This window comes from Nomia melanderi, chromosome 7 (genome assembly GCF_051020985.1).
Source record: "Nomia melanderi isolate GNS246 chromosome 7, iyNomMela1, whole genome shotgun sequence".
NCBI lineage: Eukaryota > Metazoa > Arthropoda > Insecta > Hymenoptera > Halictidae > Nomia > Nomia melanderi.
In genome coordinates, this window is record NC_135005.1 from 17,746,245 (window position 1) to 17,768,352 (window position 22,108).

Sequence of the window (22,108 nt, forward strand, 5' to 3'; positions counted from 1 at the left end):
TAACTTCCTGTTTTCTGTTTCCGATGCCGCTGCGATGTTGCCGTCGACAGAACGGGGTAAGTTTAACTTTATCAACCGAATTTCTATCACAAATTACTCAGTCTCCAAAACTCTGCGATAACTAAGTACGCCCAAAGATACTCGGTAAGTACGTACAGAAAAATCTCGTAAAGAAACTTGTCTCCGACGAAAACCTCGTGCTCAACCACAACATCGAGTCTCCAGAAGAACAGCTACGGTCGAACGAAACGCGATTACCGCCTCGGAATCACTCGAAACGAGAAGGAAAGTAGAATCGTCTCGCGGATCGGTTGTAGTCAGACAGCTGCGCACAAACTGCAACTTACCGCCCAAAACGGTCAGTCTCCCTACCGCGTTAATCACGATAAAACCGCGCAGCAAATGAGCTTCCACTTAAAACGAAATCCCCAAAAACGAGTCCCCAAAACTCGATGCGCGCGGACCCTCTAACAAACGCACAGCTTAACAAGATCAAGATTAAGTAACGACTTCAATCGATCAGCCGGGTAAACTCGGGAAAGACGATCCGACGATTCGGAAGCGAGATGGCAGATATTGGACCGGTGAAAATGATTATAATTATACCGTGTTTGTTCCATAATGCTCGCGTTTACATGCATAATCGAGAGATACGTCGTTGATCCTCGCGAAAAAAAAGAACGAGGGGGCACAGAGGAAGAGAGCAGAATTACGCAAGAGCGGAGACTGTTCGAAAATAAATTGCGACCGAGTATCGCGACGGTATCGAGGGTAATCTGTAAGGACTCGCAGGACCCTGCGAGCCGCGCGCGTCTCCCGCACGGCGAGCGGGGACGCCGTGTTCCGTCCTCGTGGCGCGGGAAAGAGGAAAAGAGAAGGAAAGGTAGGCGCAGCGCGCCGAGAAGCCTCCCCAGATAGGATCGGATGTGTGTGGTCCACCGCTTTGCTCTTTATAAGACTTATATAAGCCGGAGTGCTGCCCTTCGCGGGGGGAGCAGAAAGAGGACGGCGACAGGGGGCACGGGGGGGAGGAGGGGGGCCTTGCTCGTTAGCGGCTCGCGACAAACACCGCTGAACTACCCGCGGACTCTGCTAGATGGATGTCCTGCCGCTGAAAAAGGAGGAAAGCTCGCTGGATCTTCGAAACTCCGATGAGATACCGATTGTATAATAGCCTCGCTCTCGTCTAGCCGACGCTGGGTCGTCGCTGACCCGTTCCGCGCATTCACTCGGGCCTGAGACCTTCGATTAGCTGACAATGTCGTGGGATTCGGTGAATCGACGCTAAAACTACCGGACAGATCGAATTGAGACTTTAGGATGTTTATTCTGTAAATGTTTATATTCAGAGGTGTTTTTGTTTGGGAGGTTTCGAATTAAGTTTGTGTTGCGTGGATGCAAAACTGGGAGATTTTTTGGACTTCAGGAAATGTATCGTTTTAGTTTTTAACGACTGGGTCAGTGTAGGAAAGTGGTTTTTGACGGTTGGGAACTTGTTTGAGTTGTACGTAATGATGGATAAGTGGTTCTTAATGGGTTTTGGTTAGGTTGTACAGAGAATTGTATAGAATTTTGAGTTAAACGAGGAAGTTTTATAGTTTATAGTTGAGCAACGTGTAATTGAAATTAGTTTGAACGGAGATCGAGGTAGTAAGAAGCAAAAGACGTACGAGCAACCGTTTCCCGACGCAAACTCGCGATCTTTATTCCGAGAAGACGCGGTTCGCCGCTCGGAACTGCAGGGAGCCGCGATAATTTTCATTTTTATCGCGACCCGTTTAAAGTTTCATTGAATCGCACAAGATTCCCCGGTAGCCTCGTGCATCGGAGATCGCAATTAAGGAGATTAGGGGTTTTAATGGCCGTAGATCGGATCTAATCGCGATCATATTCGCCGGCCGGGGAGTCTTATAAATCCTCGAAGCACATTCGTGCGTCCGCCACGTTCTGCGGCCCGGCAATATCGTTTGTCTCCGCGTTGTAACCCGAACCGACCTGTCGTCGCCGTGACACCTTTTCCATCTTCCCAAATCCCAAACTCTTTTCACTGCGGCCTACAAACTCCTCTCGTCACCGAATTCACTTTAGACATTTCTCTTTTCGTAATCATCAAAAACATTCAGCTGCTTCTTCGAACAAACTCTCAAACAGATCGATAGGAACATATCAATTAACGCGCGATTCAATCAAGATCACAGCAATCACACTTTCAAGTTCAAAATCAAAAACCAATCAACTTGGCTGGTTGGTTCCGCGAAACGAAGGATCCACGAGAGGGAAACGAAGGAAAGAAATGAGATCGATTGGAATCCGATGGAATCAGAAGCGCGATTCCTCCGGGTAAAATACGGCGAGCCGGTCGCGATAAATAGACCGGGAAACAATGACGCGCGTGCACGCGGTAGGAGGGTAATCCTAAGTTAACCGGGGCGCACGGGAATCACCGGCATAGGTTAAATTCTTTTAAAACACGGCTCCCGTTCCCCCAGGACACTCGCCAGACTCTCTGTTTTCGGGGATTAGTGCTCGATTTAATAAATACGCGTGTATCCGTGTAGGTACCAACAACGCCGGCCCGGGGGCTAATCCACTCCGGGAACGGATCCATCCTCTGTCCGCCTCGGCGTTTTTTTCCTTGCTGCGGCTTTGCCCGGCCAGACGGCGGAATCGCGGCACGGCGTAATCTGTCACAGCCACCGCTCCCGGCCATAGTTTTCTACGGCTTATCCGTCGCCGCCGCCGCCGCCTCCTCCGTCCCCGTTCCACCGGCGAGCGAACCCCTCGCCTTATAATATCGAGTGGAACTCGCGATGACGCTTCGAAACTGAATTTCACTGGTATGCCATGAAAATGTGATTGGCTACTCACGACCGAACGAGTAGAAACAGCGTGTATACGTGGATCGACTCGGAATTGTGCATACAGCGTTACATACGCGACAATGCGACGATATTTGATTGATTAACCCTTGGCGCCATGTCGAGTGACATCAGTTTTAGTCACAGGTGACTCTTCGTCGAGATATTTTTGAACTATTTTTCAAAATGCATTTCGAAATATTGTAATAATAGTTATCGAGGAAGAATGCAAAAGGAAACTCGAGCGCAAAGGGTTAGTAGGTTGAATGCCATGGAGATCAGAGGAACCAACCGAATTGAATTAGAAAATTTCAGGTTTAGTTTTATCGATAGATTGAATGCATCTTTGCGAGCATTTGTCTCGTTAAACGACGATGCACGACAAGTATTGTGCTATTCCCAGTCAATCGTTAATGATAATAGACATTTAAGACGCGTAATTTCGAAAGAAATCGCAAGCGAACGGGTTATTGTCCGGGCCAAATGAGAAAGAGGGAAAAAGCGACCGATCCGAATCCTCCCGCGCGTATCTTCCTCGATTTTACACCGTGTAATATCCGCCCGTTCCGTGTAACCGTTCCGAATCGAAAGGAATCCTTTGCCCCTATATTTTTTCTCCTCTCAATTACACGCGGCATCCGGCACGCTCGCTTCTTTTCGCGCCGCGGCCGGGGCTTCTTGTCCTACAAACTGCTTTTAAGTTTCTCTTTGTTGCGGATCGTGTCGTTCCGAATAATTTTTCAGTGGCGGGCTTCTTCTATTTTCACGTCGACAAAAACCACCGCTATATTTCTCTTTGGCCCCAACCATCTTCCCTTTCACTTTGTTTCGCAGAAAATTCGTTTTTCATCGACCAGTGATCATACATTGTCCGACACTGTGTCATCGAAAGTAACAAGTTGCCAAGAAATATCAATCTTCCTCCTCTCCTTTGCACAATTCGGACGCAGACTGTCAAAAGAAACCGATACATCTAACCGATCGAACCTTCTGCGCCATTCTCTTAACCCTTTGAACTCTGTAGGCTTCAATATTCCACCTGTTATATTAAATATTTTAATCAATCTTAAAGAAACTACCTTAAAATTATTCGATTTTCCACACATCCGAATTTTCTACTAAGAAGAAAAATAAAAGATCGAAGAAATGTTATAGCATTTCGAATTTTCTAAAAGAATTTCTAAAAGAATCTATTCTACCCGAAACACTGAATTTAATTAAATGAAACCAAACTAAAATAACCACACATATATATACAATTAACCAGTTAACTGTGTTTGACGAGTATACACGTCACCTTAAAACTCTCAATGGTGCTAACTTTCTCAACGATGGATTATGTATTTTTCCAGAAAAACATGTAATTCTCCTTCGTTTCGCTTTAGTTTTTCGTTATATATTTCAAGTGCATTTGGCCTGCATTTAACGAGCATACACTTATTTATAACTAAATTCCACACTTAACTGGTTGAAGCGCCTTTAGACGCCAAGGGCAGCCGAGAGGTGAAAAACACATTCGTCAAAAGCAAGAATTTTGAGGAAGCGAGCTATGCAAAGAAGTGACGCGATAAATCGCATCGCGATCGTGCTCGCCGGCCGAGCCGCGTTCCGGCGCAGGCTCGCCTCGTTTGCCGGCCGATAGACACATCACGTGAAATTCGTCGCGGTGTTTCTTCTCGCGGAACGGTTCTTGCGGTGGGTTTCGGCGTTAGATCGGCCGCAGGAGGGGAAGAGGAGAAGCGGCGGAAGAAGAGGAGGAGAGGAGAACCGGCCGCCCCGCGACGGTATAACGTCGCAGACGGTGGATCGGAGTCACGAGCGTAATCTGTCACCGGTACCGCTTCCACCGTAGTTTTCTACGGCTTATCGCGGCATCGGCTCGCATTTAATCCCCGCAAAAAACGGTGCCCGTTCCCCACGGGGACCGTAAGCCGCCCGTGTGGCGCCTGCATCCTTGCCCGGCGTACGACAGCCCAACGACAATGGCGATCCCACCGGTGGACCCCCGAGACACCGGCGGAATCTGTTCCCCGTGCAACGGGTGACCCGTTTCGAACGTATCTTCCGTGAAACTGGACCTCCCGACGATCCGCGCGACGAAAACCTGTTGGAAATTCTTAACCCCTTGGCTTACAATATCGCATCAGGCTCGCGGAGAAGATTTCAAATAGAATTTCAAGATGAATATTATTTTCTTTAGTGCTATTTTATATTATTCTTATGTTTCGAACGTGTCTTCCGTGAAACTGGACCTCTCGACGATCTACGCTACGAAAACCTGTTGGAAATTCTTAACTCCTTGGCTTATGATATCAGACTCGTGGAGAAGATTTCAAATAGAATTTCAAGATAAATATTATTTTCTTTAGTGCTATTTTATATTATTCTTATGTTAGAGATACTAGGAGTAACGAGTAGATTGGATTGTTTTTTCTTTAGAACCTCCGATATTGTATCTGTTTCAATGGATTTAGAATTTAGCCTGTCTAGTTTCCTATAGAAGCTTCTTTCGATATTATGAAATCGTGCGGCATTCAACGTGTTAACACCATACCTACCGAGCAGTTGAATTGACTTTCTGAAATACTTCTATAGCAACTTCAAGGATGGATCTATCGAGACTTTAATCGATTTACAATATTGTTAAGTCAATTTCTTGAATAATTTCTCAGAGAAACATCAGTTGTCTTTTTAATAATTGCAAAAAGAAATCAGGAATGGGTCATTTTGACCCGTCTGGTAGGTTTAGCGTTGAATCCACACGGGTTCCTCGAGAGATCGCGACACCGGAGAGACACGCCGAAATCGAAAGACAGAGGAGAAAGAGGTGGAAGGCGAGAGATCCACATTATGGAAAAACCAATATCCGTGAGGGGGTGTCGAAATACAAAACGTCGAGGAATCTCTCTCTCTCCGGATCCGGGTCGGCCCGTTATGATTTAGCGGCTCGTAAACGCGGCCCCGATGTAGGAAAATATTAAAATTGAAAATCCTCAACGGTGATATACGCGTGCGTGATATTGGTGGCCGGCAGATGTCCCGTTTCCCGAACGCCCCGAGGAAGGGAGAAGGAGCGAGCTCTCCGGAGAGAAGGTGAAACCGAGTGATCCCGGGAAAAGTGTGAAAAGGGGCGGCAAAAAGGGAACGGGGTGGGCGGAAGGGGGGAAGGGCGCGCAGTTAGGGGATGGCGAGGCGATATTGTCTCGAGGCGCGGCGGTGACTCCGCGTGTCGGGACATTGCTACTTTAAAATATATTGTCGAAAGTATAAAGAGAAAGGGGGTGGGACCGCGCACCGCGTAACGTTCCGTCGACGACGAGGAGACGACGTAGGCCAGCGGTTCTTCGCCTATGCGACGCCACCCGAAATTCTGTCTTTCTTTCGAACTAGGTTTACGGATATTTATTGTACCATTGTTCCTGGAAAGATTGATGTTCGCTCGTTTCGATCTTGGAAGTTAGGAGTTTCAAAGTAGACAGTTCAGATATATATGTAATTGCGTCAGTGAAAATCGACGTGGACAGTTGCCAAATAATATTTATAGCAATATGAGTCAAATTGACTGTCATCTGGTCACCGATGACCAGAGCTTCCGAATTACTTGGAAACAATAATAATTTGTAAGACAACTGGTTGATGTTTAACGCGAGTAACTTGGTCATAGTGTAACCTATAGTGTATCACATAGTTAGTGATTATTCTCTTTTATTTTTACAAAGGAATAATAAAACGCTGAAGTTTCTTAGCAGTCGAAGTGTCAAAATGTAGACACAGGATGAGTATCCAATTCTTTTCTAATAAACTATTAACGATGGACTTCCAAACATCACATTTAAAAAACTACGTCTGCGATTTCGTTGAATCTTCATTATGTCGCCAGTCCTAATTGTCTATTTGGGTCGCGGGCGACAAAGCTTAAGAACCACTGACGTAGACGACGAAATAGCGGTGGTCGAGCGAGCGAGCGAGCGAGCATGCGTGAAGGCGGAAAGGGTGTCGCGCCACTTGTCGCGAGGACACACGTGTCGCACGCTATTGGAGCCGGGAAAGGGTGGCCCTGCACCCCATACGTGCCGTTTCCTATTCCCCGTGTGTGGCCCTCTGTACCGCCGGCTGACTTTCGCCCACCTATACGTGGGGACTTTAAAGTGAAATAAATTAGAGCCGATGCTCCCCCTGTCCCTCTTCGTTCCTCTCGCGCGTCGGCGCTCGTCGGACGACTCCAACCCCTTTCGAGGGTCGCGCGACGCTCGGCGATAACGACGTCGCGTCCGGCTACGATCGTGGCTTCGACGCATTTGTCACCGCGTTTATTGAGCCTCGCGATATTGCTGCGGATTCTATGGCGCGGACGGTCTGCTAGACGCTCGATCTATACACCGGTCGAATAGACTTCCGTCGAATTTCTCTGCTGGAAGCGTTTATCGGGATGGATCGACCAGTGTTTCAGTTCGAGTATCGTTGAATTAACCCTTAGCACTTCACATAGTTTTGTGATATGTCAGCAACTCCTACCAATTTTGATAGCAGTGCTACTGAAAATTAACAATGTTATAATATTTCTTAGACCTCTAATTCCCTTCTCAGTACAAACTTTGTACATTTGGAAGATCTAGTAACCTTAAGGTAGTTTTCTTAAAATTCATTAAAAAATTTCATATTAGAACTGGTGCAATATTGGAGCCTACAGAGTTCAAAGGGTTGATGCTTAACTGTAGACCAGTCGAATAGCCTTCCGTCGAATTGGAAATGTTTATTAGGATGTAGATCGACTAGCGTTCAGTTCGAGTATCGCTGAACGAACTCTTTCACTCATCCGTGACAAAATCATATTTACTTTTTCACCACTTCCGCAGGAAATTGATAATTTGCAGTACTTATTAAAATCTCGTTACGTCGAGTATAATTCGCGGTTCCTCGATCGCGCCGTAATTATTTCGCGAGTGAAACTCGTAAACAGACTTATTATCGAATGACACTTAAACGATCTCACCGATGCTCCAGATTCGAAGAAAATCCGTGTCCCGCCGATCGGCGGGTCGACTTTCCAAAAACCGGCGCGCGCTTCCTTTTTCCTCGTTTTTCCCCGGGCGACAACTTTCGACGAGCACTTCCGGCGTCCGTGAAACCTCGCCGGCCGGTTCTTAAATTTCCGAGTGGGCGGTCGGGCGGCGGCGCGGATCGCGATCGTCACGAAATCCCGAATTTCTCTCCGAGGCGATCGGGTTTTGCGCGCGGTCATCCGCGTTTTCACCTCCGCCGTATAATGATCGGTGCACGCACACGATTACGCGCAATTTGTCGCACTTATCGGGCCCGGGCATCGCGACTCCGCTTTCGTGAGTACCGGTTCACCCGGCCGACGCGACGCGTCGCGAGTTTCCACTTTGCATACGGCTACACACCGGAGCCCGGCCCGGCAATTTCGTCCCCGGCCTCGACCACAGGGATCGATCTCCTTTCGATCGGAGATTAAGTCCTCGAACTTGTCCCGATTCAGCGTTTCGCGTTGATTGCTCGGATCCGAGGATAAAACGAGCACTCGGAACTCACCATTAGCGCCGTTTACACCGATCTCCCCTCGAGATTCTAACGTGACCAAACTGTCCCTCGCGGTTTTTTATCCGCGCGCGGCGCGCCTAGTGGAACGGGGAAACGACGCGAAATGATAGGAGCGTTCATTAACTCGCGCGACGCCGCGGCGGAGCGTTCATTAACATTGTATCGCCGATCGGCTGCCGTTTATGTTCATCGACGATAATGCACGATTATAATTCAATCGACGGACTGATGACTTCTTCGGTATCGCGAACGGTGAACTTTACAACGTTACCACGACGCTTTGCGATGTCCATTAATATAGACATCCGTCGACATCAGCAGCTGAGATAACGGTAGATATTCGATCGCAGAAATCGGTTGGCGTAGCTTCTCCTTCGGAAATAACTGCGTGTAAGAGAATGGACAGTTTACGAATCGTCGGGTGCTGGTTGCAAGGTGCTTTCTGGTGAAATGTCAGCTACCATTTTGCTAGTACGAGGCTGGACAAAGTTTCCGAGTTTCCGAACTGGGTAAGACGGTTCGCTTATCCTTCCAACGGGGCACGCGATCATTCCTGGGGAAAAAATAACGAACGGCAAGCGAACAGCCACAGTTGGCCACTAAACGTCGCAACGAATCGTCCATTAATTACAGGAACAAGCGTAGGACAAGCCGAAACGCGACAAGTCGCCGGCGTATCCGCCGTAAAGAAGGATTAAACCACTCGTCCCAGGCCTCCTCCGACAATGTAATCCCTCATCGCGCTCTAATAACACGTTCTTCGTTCGTATGTAACGCCGGCACCCGGCATAAAGCGCGCGACACGCAATTACGATGGAAACGACACGAGCCGTGTTAACCTTTATATTCAATGATGCCCGGGGAACGCGGGTTCGGGCTGTTCACCGCGGTTTTCAACTTTAGTCCGGTTTCGATCAACCCTTTGCACTCGAAAGGAGACTCCCAGTCGACAGATGATTTGAAATATTGAAAGGAAATATTTAAATTATGAAAATAAACGATTTCAATGCTTATTCTGTGTCCACGTTCGTTCCGAAGCTTAAGGATTGCTAATACAAAACTAATATCGAACTTTGGTAGCAAGTCTGATATCGTGTGTCAAAGGGTTAAACGGAACATCACAGTGGCCGATGGATAGAAGAAAAATCGTGTCACCGCGAACGAAACGGCCGAGTATCGTTATCTCGCAATTAGTATCGGCGGAAGTCGGCAGGTGAGAGAGAGGCGTTCGGTTTTCCTGCGTCGCGCCGGCGAACATCTGCCGATCCTCGTGCTTTTACCGGCGATACCGCGAGTATCCGATCCGCTGCTCGATCCGGTGCCCAATAACGCGTATAGTAATTAAAAATTCAGCAGCGCAGCGTTAAGATCCGAATCTCTCTGAATAATTCCCCGATCGGAAGCGAAACGGGCGCGACGCTCGCGTTATCCTGCGGAAGACGTCAGCGCTCCGTGAACACGACGCTATGAGATATGGCGGGGCATTAACGGTCGCGTGGCCGGTAATTTTCGCACATTTAGAAAATGGGATCGCGCGCGCGATAAATTAAATTTATAAATTGCCGCCCGTTAAGTTCCTTGTTGTTTTAATCCGCGGCGGACGGACGGAATGCGACGGGAAACACGGTCGGCCGCAATCTCCGGTGAATATTTCCGTGTTTTCTACAGTTTCATTGTTTCCCATTAATATCGATGGCTATCGGTGTATCGGTCGGCACTGAAATATCAATCGGTAAGGAAAGAAACATCGATTCCGCGTAGTTTCTCTTAAATCCCAATTCAACCTTTCTACGGATATCTCCGTATGGAAGCTTCAACGCGACTGCGTGAAACGGTGTACGACGCTTGTTACCGTGACATTAGAAATGTTAGATGCTGTTTACTCGGAACAAACGTGGAATGGAACAAATGACGAGAGGAGTCGGGATTCGTTAACGCGGAAACACAGATGGGTTGAAATCACCCTTTTCTGATTTCTTCCTTTGCGATTGTTAAGAAGATAATGGATGTTTCTCCGGGAAAGTCTCAATAGATATTCTTCGAGTTTCTATAGAGAACTTTCTAAAAGTCTCTTTAACCGTTCTCACTTTAACCTCTTTAACACTAGAACTACCAAGCATTTAATACGATTAATATGCGATTCCTATAAAAATTGTAACAATAGATTATTTTCAGTTTCTTCGGACATTCATTATAGTACTCCGGTGAAACTATTCGTTTTGAAAATCATTTCCAATATTCAATGCTTCGAAGATATCAGTAATTGTTAAACAAAAAAATCGAAACCAGTCATTTTCAGTATCCACGAAAGCTACTATAGTAGTTTCTTCAAAAAAAAACGACGAAAGCCACTATAGTGGCGTACAGTAGCTGAAAGATTAAACTTCATTCTGCGCTATAAAATCGAAATCGATCGTTGATCGGAGAAGCAACTAAAACCTAGGGGAAATTGCTCGTACGCGTGGAGCACTGATTAATCGCGGCAGCACTAAACTGCGAAAACGTCGAAGCACCGGGGTTAATCGCATCGGCCTGTGAACGCGGCGAACGTCGGAGCGCATTCTCGCGAGCGTCGTTATCAATTCGAAGAGAAAATTCCCGCGGGAAAACGATCGTGAAAGAGCCGATGGTAACGGTGCGGGCTCGTCGCCGGGGTACGCGCGCAACAGCCGCATGAAAGCCGGAAAGTTCATATACAGGGTGCGTCCGAATAACCCGATGGACAGGAAGTTGTACAGTTGCGCCTAGAATCTTTATAGTATCGCGTGAATATCGCTTGTAACGAGAATTTAGAGAATCGTCTTAGCTGCGACTACGAGCAACGCAGTGGACAAACTGGATTACTTGGGAAATAAAATGTGTTGCATCCTATTGTCATTTGTAGGCCGACAGTGTCATTACTAATATTATAATCATCATTGTTAGTATTACCATTAATTATCGTCGTCTTCATAGCTAGTACTATTATTAACCCTTTGCGGACGAAGATTGTTGAAAGTATACAAGACTTCTTGCAAATTCTGCTAAATTAAACACTGAATGCTTAAATGATAGAGAATAAGGAAACTATGTACTGATTTCTTGCTGTTCGAGTAGTTAAATCACGTGTTCACAACTGGGTATTCTAAGCATGGAAGCTTGATCTCAGCAAAATGTCGACATTCGTCCGCAAAGGGTTAATATTACTATTCTAATTATTACTAATTTATTCCTTCTGATAGCTATTGTTATTTCTAATCTATTACTTATTGCTATTATTAATACTATAGTTACACGAACAAACAACGACCAATTCTGCCTCATGCCCAACGGGCTCACTCCAATAGGTCCCACATCCATCTCCCTCTCCACAATTTCCCCAAACGATTTCCCCAAAAACACAGCACGTTTCCCTACACCTACCACGAAGATAGACTCAATTTAACCAGAGTGAACTACGCTCGACTAAAATCATCAAATCTATTCCGTCCATCTCCTATCCTACATCAAACTCCAACCACTAGAACCCAGGACTACGACCCGATCAACCTGCCCGCTCGCGAACATCAGAGAAGCTATAAGAATCTGAGAAACCGCGTTCGCTTCTTGTTCCCTCGCGAAGAACGATCCTCCGCTCGTTCGACGTGTAATTCGGACGCACCCTGTATACGAGCCGATCCATCGTCGCACGCGAGGTTCGTTTTCGCGGCATCGCGTTTCAATCTTGCCCGTGCACGCACACACTCGGTCCCCCGGCGATAATATTGTTGTCGCGGAAACGCGAATTCGCACGCTCCGAGTGATATTCATAATGGGACGCCATTAATTCCTCATTGTCCCCATGGGGGCCTCTCCGCCGCCGGTTTTTCTTCCTTTTCGCTTGCTCTGGTTGCCGTTCCTTTCCGCGAGCCTCTTTCCCCGAGAAGAAAGAGGAAAGAAGAAGCGAGCGGGGCCGCGATAACGCGCCGATCGCGAGATTTATTCGCGAGTGGGCCCCTTTCTTGCTCGCTGCATCGAGGGTTCCCCCGTGTTACCGTCGGGTGCGTTATTGTTGCGCGATATCCTGGTCCCATGGGAGAGCCGGCGAGCGAACGAGCGAATTGTGATCTATGATTAGTAATAATTAGACTCTGGATGTTTATGCAAATCTGCAGCTTTTTCCATTGAGACGTCGCTTTCTGGAAAGGGGCAATTGATCGCTGAACGTGTCGTTTAGACAACGTTGCCGATAAGATTGATCACAGATCGGACACTTTCTCATTGTTACTAGTATATTCGTTGTTAACCCTTTGCACGTGTCGAGGCATTATACAAAGTTTAACATTAGATATCACATTCTATAGTTTCACTGTGTCAAATCAAGTGAGAGTCACCTTTCGAGTGCAAAGGGTTAATTTATTTATTTAGTATACGGGCTTCAACCGTTTGGTACACAGAAAAGTTAATGCGTCAATACGGTGAACACGTAATACAATAACGAGATGTAATTACGAGAATATAAAGCATGGATTAATGGGTAAACGAGTGGAAGGAATAATACAAGGAAATAAATGTTGCAGGGATACACGCCGCTGCACATAGCGATGCAATTCGACCACGAGAACATCTTCAATCTCCTAGTCCAAGTATACGGTGAGTTGAGAGCGCAGTCGAAAGTTAAGTGCCCGCCGATGAATCGCGGGCAATGATACACACACACACACACAACTGGATATTCGAGGAGAAAGTGACCTCCTGCCACAGGAAAATTGCTAGGTGAACGCGGTCGAATTGAATATGATTTTCTGTTAAACATCTAGGTGCGAATCAAGAAATTCGTGACTACAGTGGAAAGAAAGCGAGACAGTACTTGGTCTCACAGGAGGCCGCTGTCAGTCAGGACACCTTCCGCAGTAAGTACACCATATCATTCCCCATCGCTCAACTACACAACTTCGGTCTTGTAATCTTGGAGTAATCAATCAATCACGCTATTAGCTTTGTAGGTAATCGATAAATCGTATTACAATCGAAGCTAGCTGCGGGACCGAGTACCGATTTTATCGGATCTATCTCACCTTGCTTCACATATTCTATGGAAATCATGTGTTTTTACTCTAAGATCAGGAACTTAATCTATGATTAATTATCCAGTCGGTTCGGACGCGAATGTTTATGCATTCCGAACACTTTCTCGAGCAATCGAACCAAATCAAGCTTTTCCCTAAGGGATACTTGAAAATTAACCCTCTGTTGGCCCATGTAACTTTGAAGTCACATATCGGTATATTGGCATCTTGTTGATTGATTTCATTTTGCATTCACAGTGGTGAATAAAATGAGGTAATCGATTGACTGCAACTTTTATACGCTCACTTGAAACTTGAAAGTTACGAAATGTGTTCGTTCGATGATGTTATGGAAACTATTGAATACATTGTTAATTCGTAATCATACGTGGATATTTATTAATTTTGTACTCTATAGATTTTGTTACAATCGTGAACAAAAATTCGGCCCACAGAGGGTTAAGGGATTCTCGAGTTGCATAAACACTCGCGACGCGAACCATCGACTTCCAAAGCTACTGATTGTCGATGCACTCGGCCCCATCGCTAATCAAGACACACGATCGATGATAGGACATCAACGTTAGGAAGGAGCTGTAAATAAGCGTCGCGAGAACGTCGCGTTGTTCGCAGAATTCGATCGTCAAATTGCGGAATTACAGGCCGCTCGTTGTATTTCTAATTTCGCCGGCCCTCCGCGGGGCAAGGGGTCGCAGAAGAGAGGAATCATTGTCTCCCGGTTATCGGCCGTGCGATCGCGTCGTTCCATTAATTTTCGCATAAATCTCGGGCCTGAGAAAAACCTGCATTTAAACGCTCGAACAATACCATTGTCGCCGAACGTTCGCGATTATAGTTGTGTAACGTTAAGAGGCGAACATTCGAGCCCGTGGGGAAAGTCTGTTCCCGGCGTGCTCTCGTAAAACGAAACAGGAATCCCCGTGTCGTTGCCTCGTATTTCACCGACAGATATTATTTACACTTTCAGAACCCCTTCGTCGCCGAGGATCGCAACAGAGACAAACGTTTTTCCGAAGTAATTCTCGCTGCAACGTTAAACACGCGTCGTTTGCATACTTACACACCGGAACTACCGATCGAAATCCACTAGTTTCACTTCTCCTATTTCGCAATTATCGATGTCTCGTAGATACGAGATATCCGGAATGATTTGAAGAATAGTTTCGCTCGAAGAGTACGATATATAGGCCATAAGTTAGACATAAAACCTTCCAAAGATTCTAGTTTCTTGTTAAAACAGAACTTAACCCCTTGGTTTATGGTTTCTTTCTCAGCTCTGATCGATACGGCTACGTTATTAATAATTTATTGGAAAAAGAGAAATTCTAAACATATGCCTATATTTCCTATTAAGAATAATTGATTACAGAGGAATATTTACTTTGAATTCGAATGAACTAGTATCTATATTTGTCGAATCATCTTGAAAATCTTCACCCAAAATCACATGTTATATGTTACAACCCAATACGTGCACGCATCAGACTGAAAAGAAATGATTCCCTATCGGAAGATAACCCTGCGAAACCGCCGGTGCCGCGATTATGTCTTCAAGTCGTCGCGCAAAGGGAAATAAAACGAAGACACTCCCGTTCGATCCGATATCGAGGGAGAAAAAGGGTACACGACAATCGATACGATAAATTAGACCGGAATAGAAGCCGATCGGTCGGTCGATCGGTCGGTCGGGTACAATCGATACTCAATCGGCACGATAAAGCAATTATAAGTTACGATCCCAGGTACACACCGCAGTTTGCACCGCTTTCATGCGCTCGCTTGGCTCTGGCTCGGCCTCCGTCTTCTTTGCTTATTTTCGCTATCGGCTTTCTCTTGGTCGCGCGCATGTGTTCCGGCCACTCGTCTCGACGAATTCCCCTTCCCGCCGGCCGTTTCCTATTTTCCCGATTTTTCTATCAGGCCCGCGAGCCGTTTACGACTGCTCCACATCAGCTATTCAAGTCCTTCTCGTAACGTACCAATCGAGTCGCGATCGTTGCGCGCTCGTAAACCCAATGCATTTTACCAGCGACGCGTTTTCATCCTTCCCCGCGCGGAACTTCTGTTGGCCGATCACGTCTCCGCGTCGTTTCGGGAAACCAGTGAAAAAACTGCTGCAAACAGGACAAGGAACTGCAGTCTCTTATCGTTTGCTTTTTTCTTCGTTGACAATGGGTTTACGGATGTTTACTGTTTATTCTATTACACTTAGAAGATGTTCGTTCGTTTAGACCTTAAACGTTAAACTTTTAGCTACTGTGCGTTTGCGTATCATAAATGTAATCACCGCGATTTGAGACTGATTAGACTATAGATTAGACTATAATGTGCACAACTATCGACAAAGACAACAATGATACTGCTATAATTTCGTACTGTTCAAAAAGACACACACGAAAGCCATAGTGGCGTACAGTAGCTAAAAGGTCAAAGGTTTGAAAATCGACGAGAAAGTTTGAAAGAATGTAAGCAACATTCGGTGCACGTCCAATTGCATTCCGTGAACTCAGCGTCGATTCTCTTTCTAGCGTTCGGTATCTGTAACGAAAGCAGCGATCCCATCTCACTGTCCAGAGCTTTCTCTCAGCCTCAGCATCTTTCAGACGCTCGTCCCGATAGTTGAGCCGCGCATTGCACGCGGAAATCGCAACCCGCTTGATCTTCCGTCACTAGATCCTGTGAATGCGCACCAGCATGAACCGGCCGGGTTGGTCTTCCCCGATAGGTAGCGATCAAGGTGTCCAACGTGCGAAACGACGCACACGTACGGTTGACGTTAGTGAGGATGAATAATGGTTGCGGGTGGTGATGCGGATAAACGGTTCTCTCTCTCTCTCCCCTCTGTCCTCTTCTGTTCTATCTGGTGAGTATCGGGGCCTCTGGAAGTATTCTTCTGTTGTAGGGATTACTGCTGCCGCTACGCACAGGCAAGTTCAGAAGCACACCTCTGCTAAAGTAGTAAAGCGCTTGTGTCGCAAGATTAAAGTAGCCGCACCTTAAAACGTAACGTATGACTGTCACTTTCGTCGACGCTGACGTGAGTATTCTCTGGAGAATCCGCGGGTCCATCCTCGCGTTCGTTGATACGACGCGCGCGCCAGTACGGCGGCGCCATCTTGTCGGCCGGTTGTTGCACGCAACATGGCGGATTTTTCAGCGGAGTCCCGACGCTCGAGGATATCGTTCTGTTTTTTTTTTTCGCGGCACAGAGAGTCTCTAAACGATCGTTGGAATATTATATATTAGATTTTAGATTGTTCGTTTCTATTCGGGTTACATTATTGTTTAAATAACTAACGAGAATAGACTCCTGAACTCGAGTATGTTCTTAGTTGATACACGAGATAGAATTTCGAAGGGAATTCGTTGATGTCCAGTTCGAATTTAGTAGATTTAGTAAGTGTTTATAACTCGTGGAACTGTCCACGAGCCTTTAACGAGAGTGGAGTTCAATTTTGCTTTTCATTAAGTTTAACGTAGACTTAGATGGACGTCCTCGTTCCTGTTATAATTTAGAATTAACATTAGTCCGTTGTACATCTTCCGTCGCGTATGATTTTCGAAGTTCGTAAAATCTGCCGTTCCGTATGCAACAACGTTTATTTATTCAACGCGTTTATTTATTCACGCGCACGTGGACCCGTTCATTCCCGATGTTCCGAAGGAATTGTGTACGTCTTGTACTTGTGATCTCCGCTTGATCGACTTCTTAACGAACCGGTGCTCTTGTGACGTTCTCCACTGTGTCGAATCTAATGTTGTCAGCATTGCGAATGCTTACGGACGCGCGTCAGAGTACTTGTAACCGCGGGTAAAAAAAGATGTTCAGCTACATATGCGTGTTCCTTGCTTGATCGCGAACGGAGAAAAGAATTTGAACGAAAACCGAGTAACCGCTATTCCTGCAACGCTCACCTGTCTATCGTGACAATTGGAACACGGCTATGAGACACACGAGTGCTCGAAAATCTCGAATAAACGATCTGACGAAATTTCACGGACTCGAAGTGGCAGTAGTACCTAGAGACTTTAGCTCCCTGGCACCGTAGAAGATGTGACTTAACCCTTTTTCCGGCGATGCGAGCGAACGTTTTTAATTGCAATCAACTAAATCGATCACGATGCTACTTCACCGAACCTATTTTAGCTCGTCCGTAGTTCGAGTGAACTACCGAACGAGCTACTTACTCGTTACGAACGATTACGAAGAATAAGGATCGAGACGCTTCGCATCGCCGTTGAATAATAATTATTAGTGTTCTCTGTTATTATTGTTACACGATAATAAAGCATGTACACGTGAGCATGAGAAACGCATAATCTGCACCGACCAGTTCCCCCGATCCCCGACTGTCCGCCGTGACTCGAAGAACGGGCTCGTTCTCGAAATCTAATTAACACATCCGAACACACGCTCTATATAATGTATCCACTTAAAACGGACTGACTTGAACTCCTCGCCACGTCGCACTCTTCTCGAGCAATCTCGCCGAAGATTCGCGGGACCCACGGTGATCTCCCGCGCGATCGCCTTGACACGGATAACAAACGACTGTCTCTTTAACCAGATTAACAATCTCGATCGTACTCCCCCTGTCTTTGTGCAACTCGTCCGCAACGGCGAATTCAACGTCGAAAGGACGCGACCGGTGTATGCTGAGTAGCCTCACGGATTATTCGCCAACCGTCGGTTCCGCTTGCTCCGTCGAGTCAACTGATCTGCATCGTCGTCGTCGATTCGATGACGGTATTCGTGCCGTTACTCAGCATCGACCGCTGGAAACTCTTCTTATCTGTCATTAACCGAAAGCGACGGTTCGCGATAGAATACGACGGCCGTCGCTCTAACAACGTAATACTCTCTAACCAGGAGAACTAATCACGTTTTCATCTTATCCCTGACAAATCCGAGCGACTCTTACGGTTATCTCCTGCGACGCCCGCGCGCTGCGGCTCCAGCGAGACAGTTACAAATGATTTTCTATTTTATTTCAGAAATAAAAGCAAGGAAAAAGCATGCAGGTAAGAAGTAATCCGCATGAAGCGTTCGCTAACTACACTGGAGCTATATATATATATACATATATATTTACACGTTTAGTGCATGATCGGCAAATTGGTTCTAGTTTTAAAGACCTTCGCCGCTGGAAATCCAGAGATTCCCGCGGTTTCTCGCTTGAAACGCGCGCGACTCGAGAATCGGAGGAGATCGGGGTAAACGAACGGTTCGATTGACTTAGAACGATCGAACGCTCGTTTATCTCTACGGGACTTCTTACCGATTCGCGATGCGAGGATATTCGAAACAATTGGAATGGAATAGAAATGTTCTCCAATTCGGACGATGATGATCGTAGATTCATTCTCTCGTTACTTTCGTTCGATTCTATTCCAGTTATTAGAATTACCTTAGACGATTGTTCAGGATTCTATGCTCTACGGAATCTTCGGCCTCGTCCTGTTTCTTGTAACTTCCCCTGTCCTCTTCTGTTACACAGTACGAGCGATCTACTCTAATCTGGATCTGTCTCGACCTAACATAACTTCAGCTCGAATCTGTCGCAGTCTAACGTAAATCCAGTTTAAATCTAACGCAACCCAGGTCTAACTCTCACCTTGTCGATGCAAACGTCGGTCCCAGCCTAACAGCTTCCAAAACTCTCACTTCCCTCTTTCACCTCCGGTCTCCAAAAACTAAACGCATGCGAACATTCTCCTACAATCTAACGAGCAAACGAAACCCTCGGAGAGCAAGGATTCTCGGCGATCGGCGTTGCTCTCTTGTATTCTAGAGCAACGACGAGCAACCAATTACATACGACGATGTTACAAAACTAGCTCCTAGACGAGAACAGTTCTTGAACCAAACGGATCATGTAGTTACATAAAAACTTTGGTTTTAAAGATTATCGTCGCTGTTCTAGAAGTGTCTCCCAAACTGTAAATTCATCTTCTTAATAACTACACATCGCTAATATCTTTGCTACACGATAAGTACTACGTAGACAACGCTCGAAATTCTCAATCAATGCTATCAACACGTTGACGCTCTCTGAAATCAGTGATGAACAAAAGTTCTGTTTCCCAGTTAGTTGATTCGTTCGATCAAGATTACATACTTTCAGAATGAAATTACTATGTAGTTCTGATACTAAGAATATACACCACAGCCGTCATCTGCGCATAGCAAGCTCGGTTACGCAGCATTCGCGTGAACGCGTTAATAGCAAGCTAGTACGAAAAGTTTGGGAGACGGAGGTGCGCGCGGTCACCGGAAATCGGTGCTCCTCGTCAAGGATGATCGGATAGGGAATGGTCGAGGAGGCGCGCGTGAATAAGGTGCCCGCGGGCGGCGAGTCTGCAACGTACAGTTAACACGATGATTGGTTGACCACGCAGAGAAAGATCTTGGTTTCCTGCGTATTGGCTCGCTGAACGAACGCGTGAAACGCACGACGGAAGCGTTCAGCCAGTTCCTGGGTGTGGCAACTAGCAGCGCCAGCAGCAACCACGAGAAGATACACAAGAGCTGGGGCTCCGCGGATAATGTGCAGGTAGACGGGACCGTTCGCCGGCGAAATTGCCACCGATACACTCCCGCCGTTGACCCTCTATAATTATTCAACCCCTGGACGCCCGGCTCCGATGATTATGCGACGAATACGCGAACTCGTTTTTAATATTAACGCGCGACTTTCCTCTCGTCGCCGGAGCACACGGGGAAATTACCGGTGCCCGGGCCGTCCTCCTCTGACGGGCAGGAGGCAGCGGATACCTGCGACCTCGTCGCATGCTCTTAATCGAAAATCATTACCTTAGATCGGTAGGAAATTGCGTTCGATCACGGCCGCTGGAATCCTGCGGGATGCCGCAGTGGCAGAGGTCTCTGTAAGGTCTTCTGCTTTGGTTAACCAGCTAACTGTGGAATTTACTTGGAAAAACCTCTCGTCCCGCGCCCAGTAAAATCGGAAGATAGAGCGTGCACTCTTCGAACGCAGGACGAATGTAGAGTATATTTTAACCCTTTGCAGTCCTATGTCAGACTCTATCTGTTTTAACGATTTTTTCTACATTCATTTGTAGTATCACAACTGTACCATTATAGGTAACATTTCAGTGACTCCCAAATATTCTGGAATAAATAAATATAGCGTCATATTAAGCTGTAATTGAATGAACGTCGACGTGAACCTCAAAGCGAGAAACCAAGAGCACTTCGGACCGCAAAGGGTTAATGTAAGATCAAAGCGAAGCAGAGTTACATGTTTGCGTGAGAAAATAAAGAACTCATCGCTGAAAGAATTGTCATGTCAAGCTTTACGATGACGTGTATACTCGCCACAGATAACTGGTTAAATTCGTACGCGATCGTGTAGACTGAAGTGGTATAGTAGATTTTTATACTTGCCCAGGTTCGGTTCATCGATTGCGTTCGAAGGTCCATTCTACGGACTTCATCTCTCCCATTCGCGTTGCGTCTATCGTCTTACTGTCCAGGGGTTGCAAGGGTTTTTATCCGTAAATCTAAGACAACCTTCTTCTGCCAAAGTTGGACCAGAAGATGATGCCACCCCCGAAGTACGCGCCTATCAAGAAGAGGAGGAGCCGCAGGGCGCAGGATTTCGGATCGTCGCGGGACCACGCGGCCAGCCAACCCAACACTCCGTTGCTGCAGGGCAAAGTGTCCCGATCAAGCCAACACCGGCGGCCAACCTCCACCACAGTCGTCACCACGAGCAGATCGCAGCAGAACAACGACTCCGACTCGGACACCGCGTGCGGCTTCGACTCCACGTGGCGAGGATCGGCGCAGTTGTGAAGAAATTATTTATTCCGTCGTCGACAGCTCAGAGGCTTTATTCAGTCAGGGTGTGCGGGGGTGTTCAACCCCCGTTCAATCTCCTTCCGCTATCGGGACGCTTCGAGTCGTTCGCATTCGTCGGCGAATCATCGAAACGAGAGGAAGATATTTTAATTTATTCATCGATGCGATTTATTTATGGGAGGCTCACTGGAAAATCACGTTGGAGCGAGTGTTGAACGCAGTGTTCGCTAGCGGAAGGAAGTTTGAAGGGAAATACGCAGTTTCTTGGGGCAGATTCGTCTACTTGTGGATAGATCGACCAGGATAACGGAGCTTTCGGAATTATTAATTTTGAACGAAGTTCGCACAATACTTTCCCGTCGCCAGATTCTCAAAGGAACGATATTTTTCTACGTTGCTGTCACTGTAGCTTTTGTCAGTGCCTTATTTAACAGCCCGACGCAACGGTTTACGTTTATCGGTGTCACTTTCCTCGAGGCGTCCAAACGCGTCCTGCCTCGTTCGCTTAATAATGAGATTGCGACTTTTCTATACAGGGTGTACTGTGCACAATTATTTTGTAAGATATATCTCGCTATGTGCGCGCAGCGTAGAAACACGAGTATAATTAAAGAGCAATTTTGTCTGTGGTATTTATCATGTTACTGATGGATATATTAACTTTTTCGATGTAGAGTTTTTTTCTAATAAAGTATGTACATGATCGTATTAAGTAAGAATGAGTGATTGGTTAATTATACTAATAGGCGCACCGTTTGACCTTTTAAAAATGGTAGTGTCGGGATTTCAATAACTAGTGTTAAGCGCCATCTGTG

At 46.4% G+C, this 22,108-nt stretch overlaps 1 protein-coding gene across 3 annotated transcripts in view; it reads left to right on the forward strand.

Moving 5' to 3' along the window:
- Positions 1-22,001, forward strand: part of LOC143174175 (uncharacterized) — a 273,986-nt gene extending 251,985 nt beyond the window's left edge. The window contains exons 2-6 of one of the 3 annotated variants that reach the window (XM_076369598.1): positions 12,958-13,031; positions 13,199-13,291; positions 18,464-18,490; positions 19,868-20,022; positions 21,018-22,001. In XM_076369598.1, the coding sequence (XP_076225713.1) occupies positions 12,983-13,031; positions 13,199-13,291; positions 18,464-18,490; positions 19,868-20,022; positions 21,018-21,287 (594 nt within the window). In that variant the 5' untranslated portion in view covers positions 12,958-12,982 and the 3' untranslated portion in view covers positions 21,288-22,001. Of the gene's footprint in view, positions 1-12,957; positions 13,032-13,198; positions 13,292-16,193; positions 16,332-18,463; positions 18,491-19,867; positions 20,023-21,017 lie in introns of those variants that run through there. The other 2 variants (XM_076369599.1, XM_076369600.1) reach the window with 2 other exon arrangements.
- The last annotated feature ends 107 nt before the right edge of the window (positions 22,002-22,108 follow it).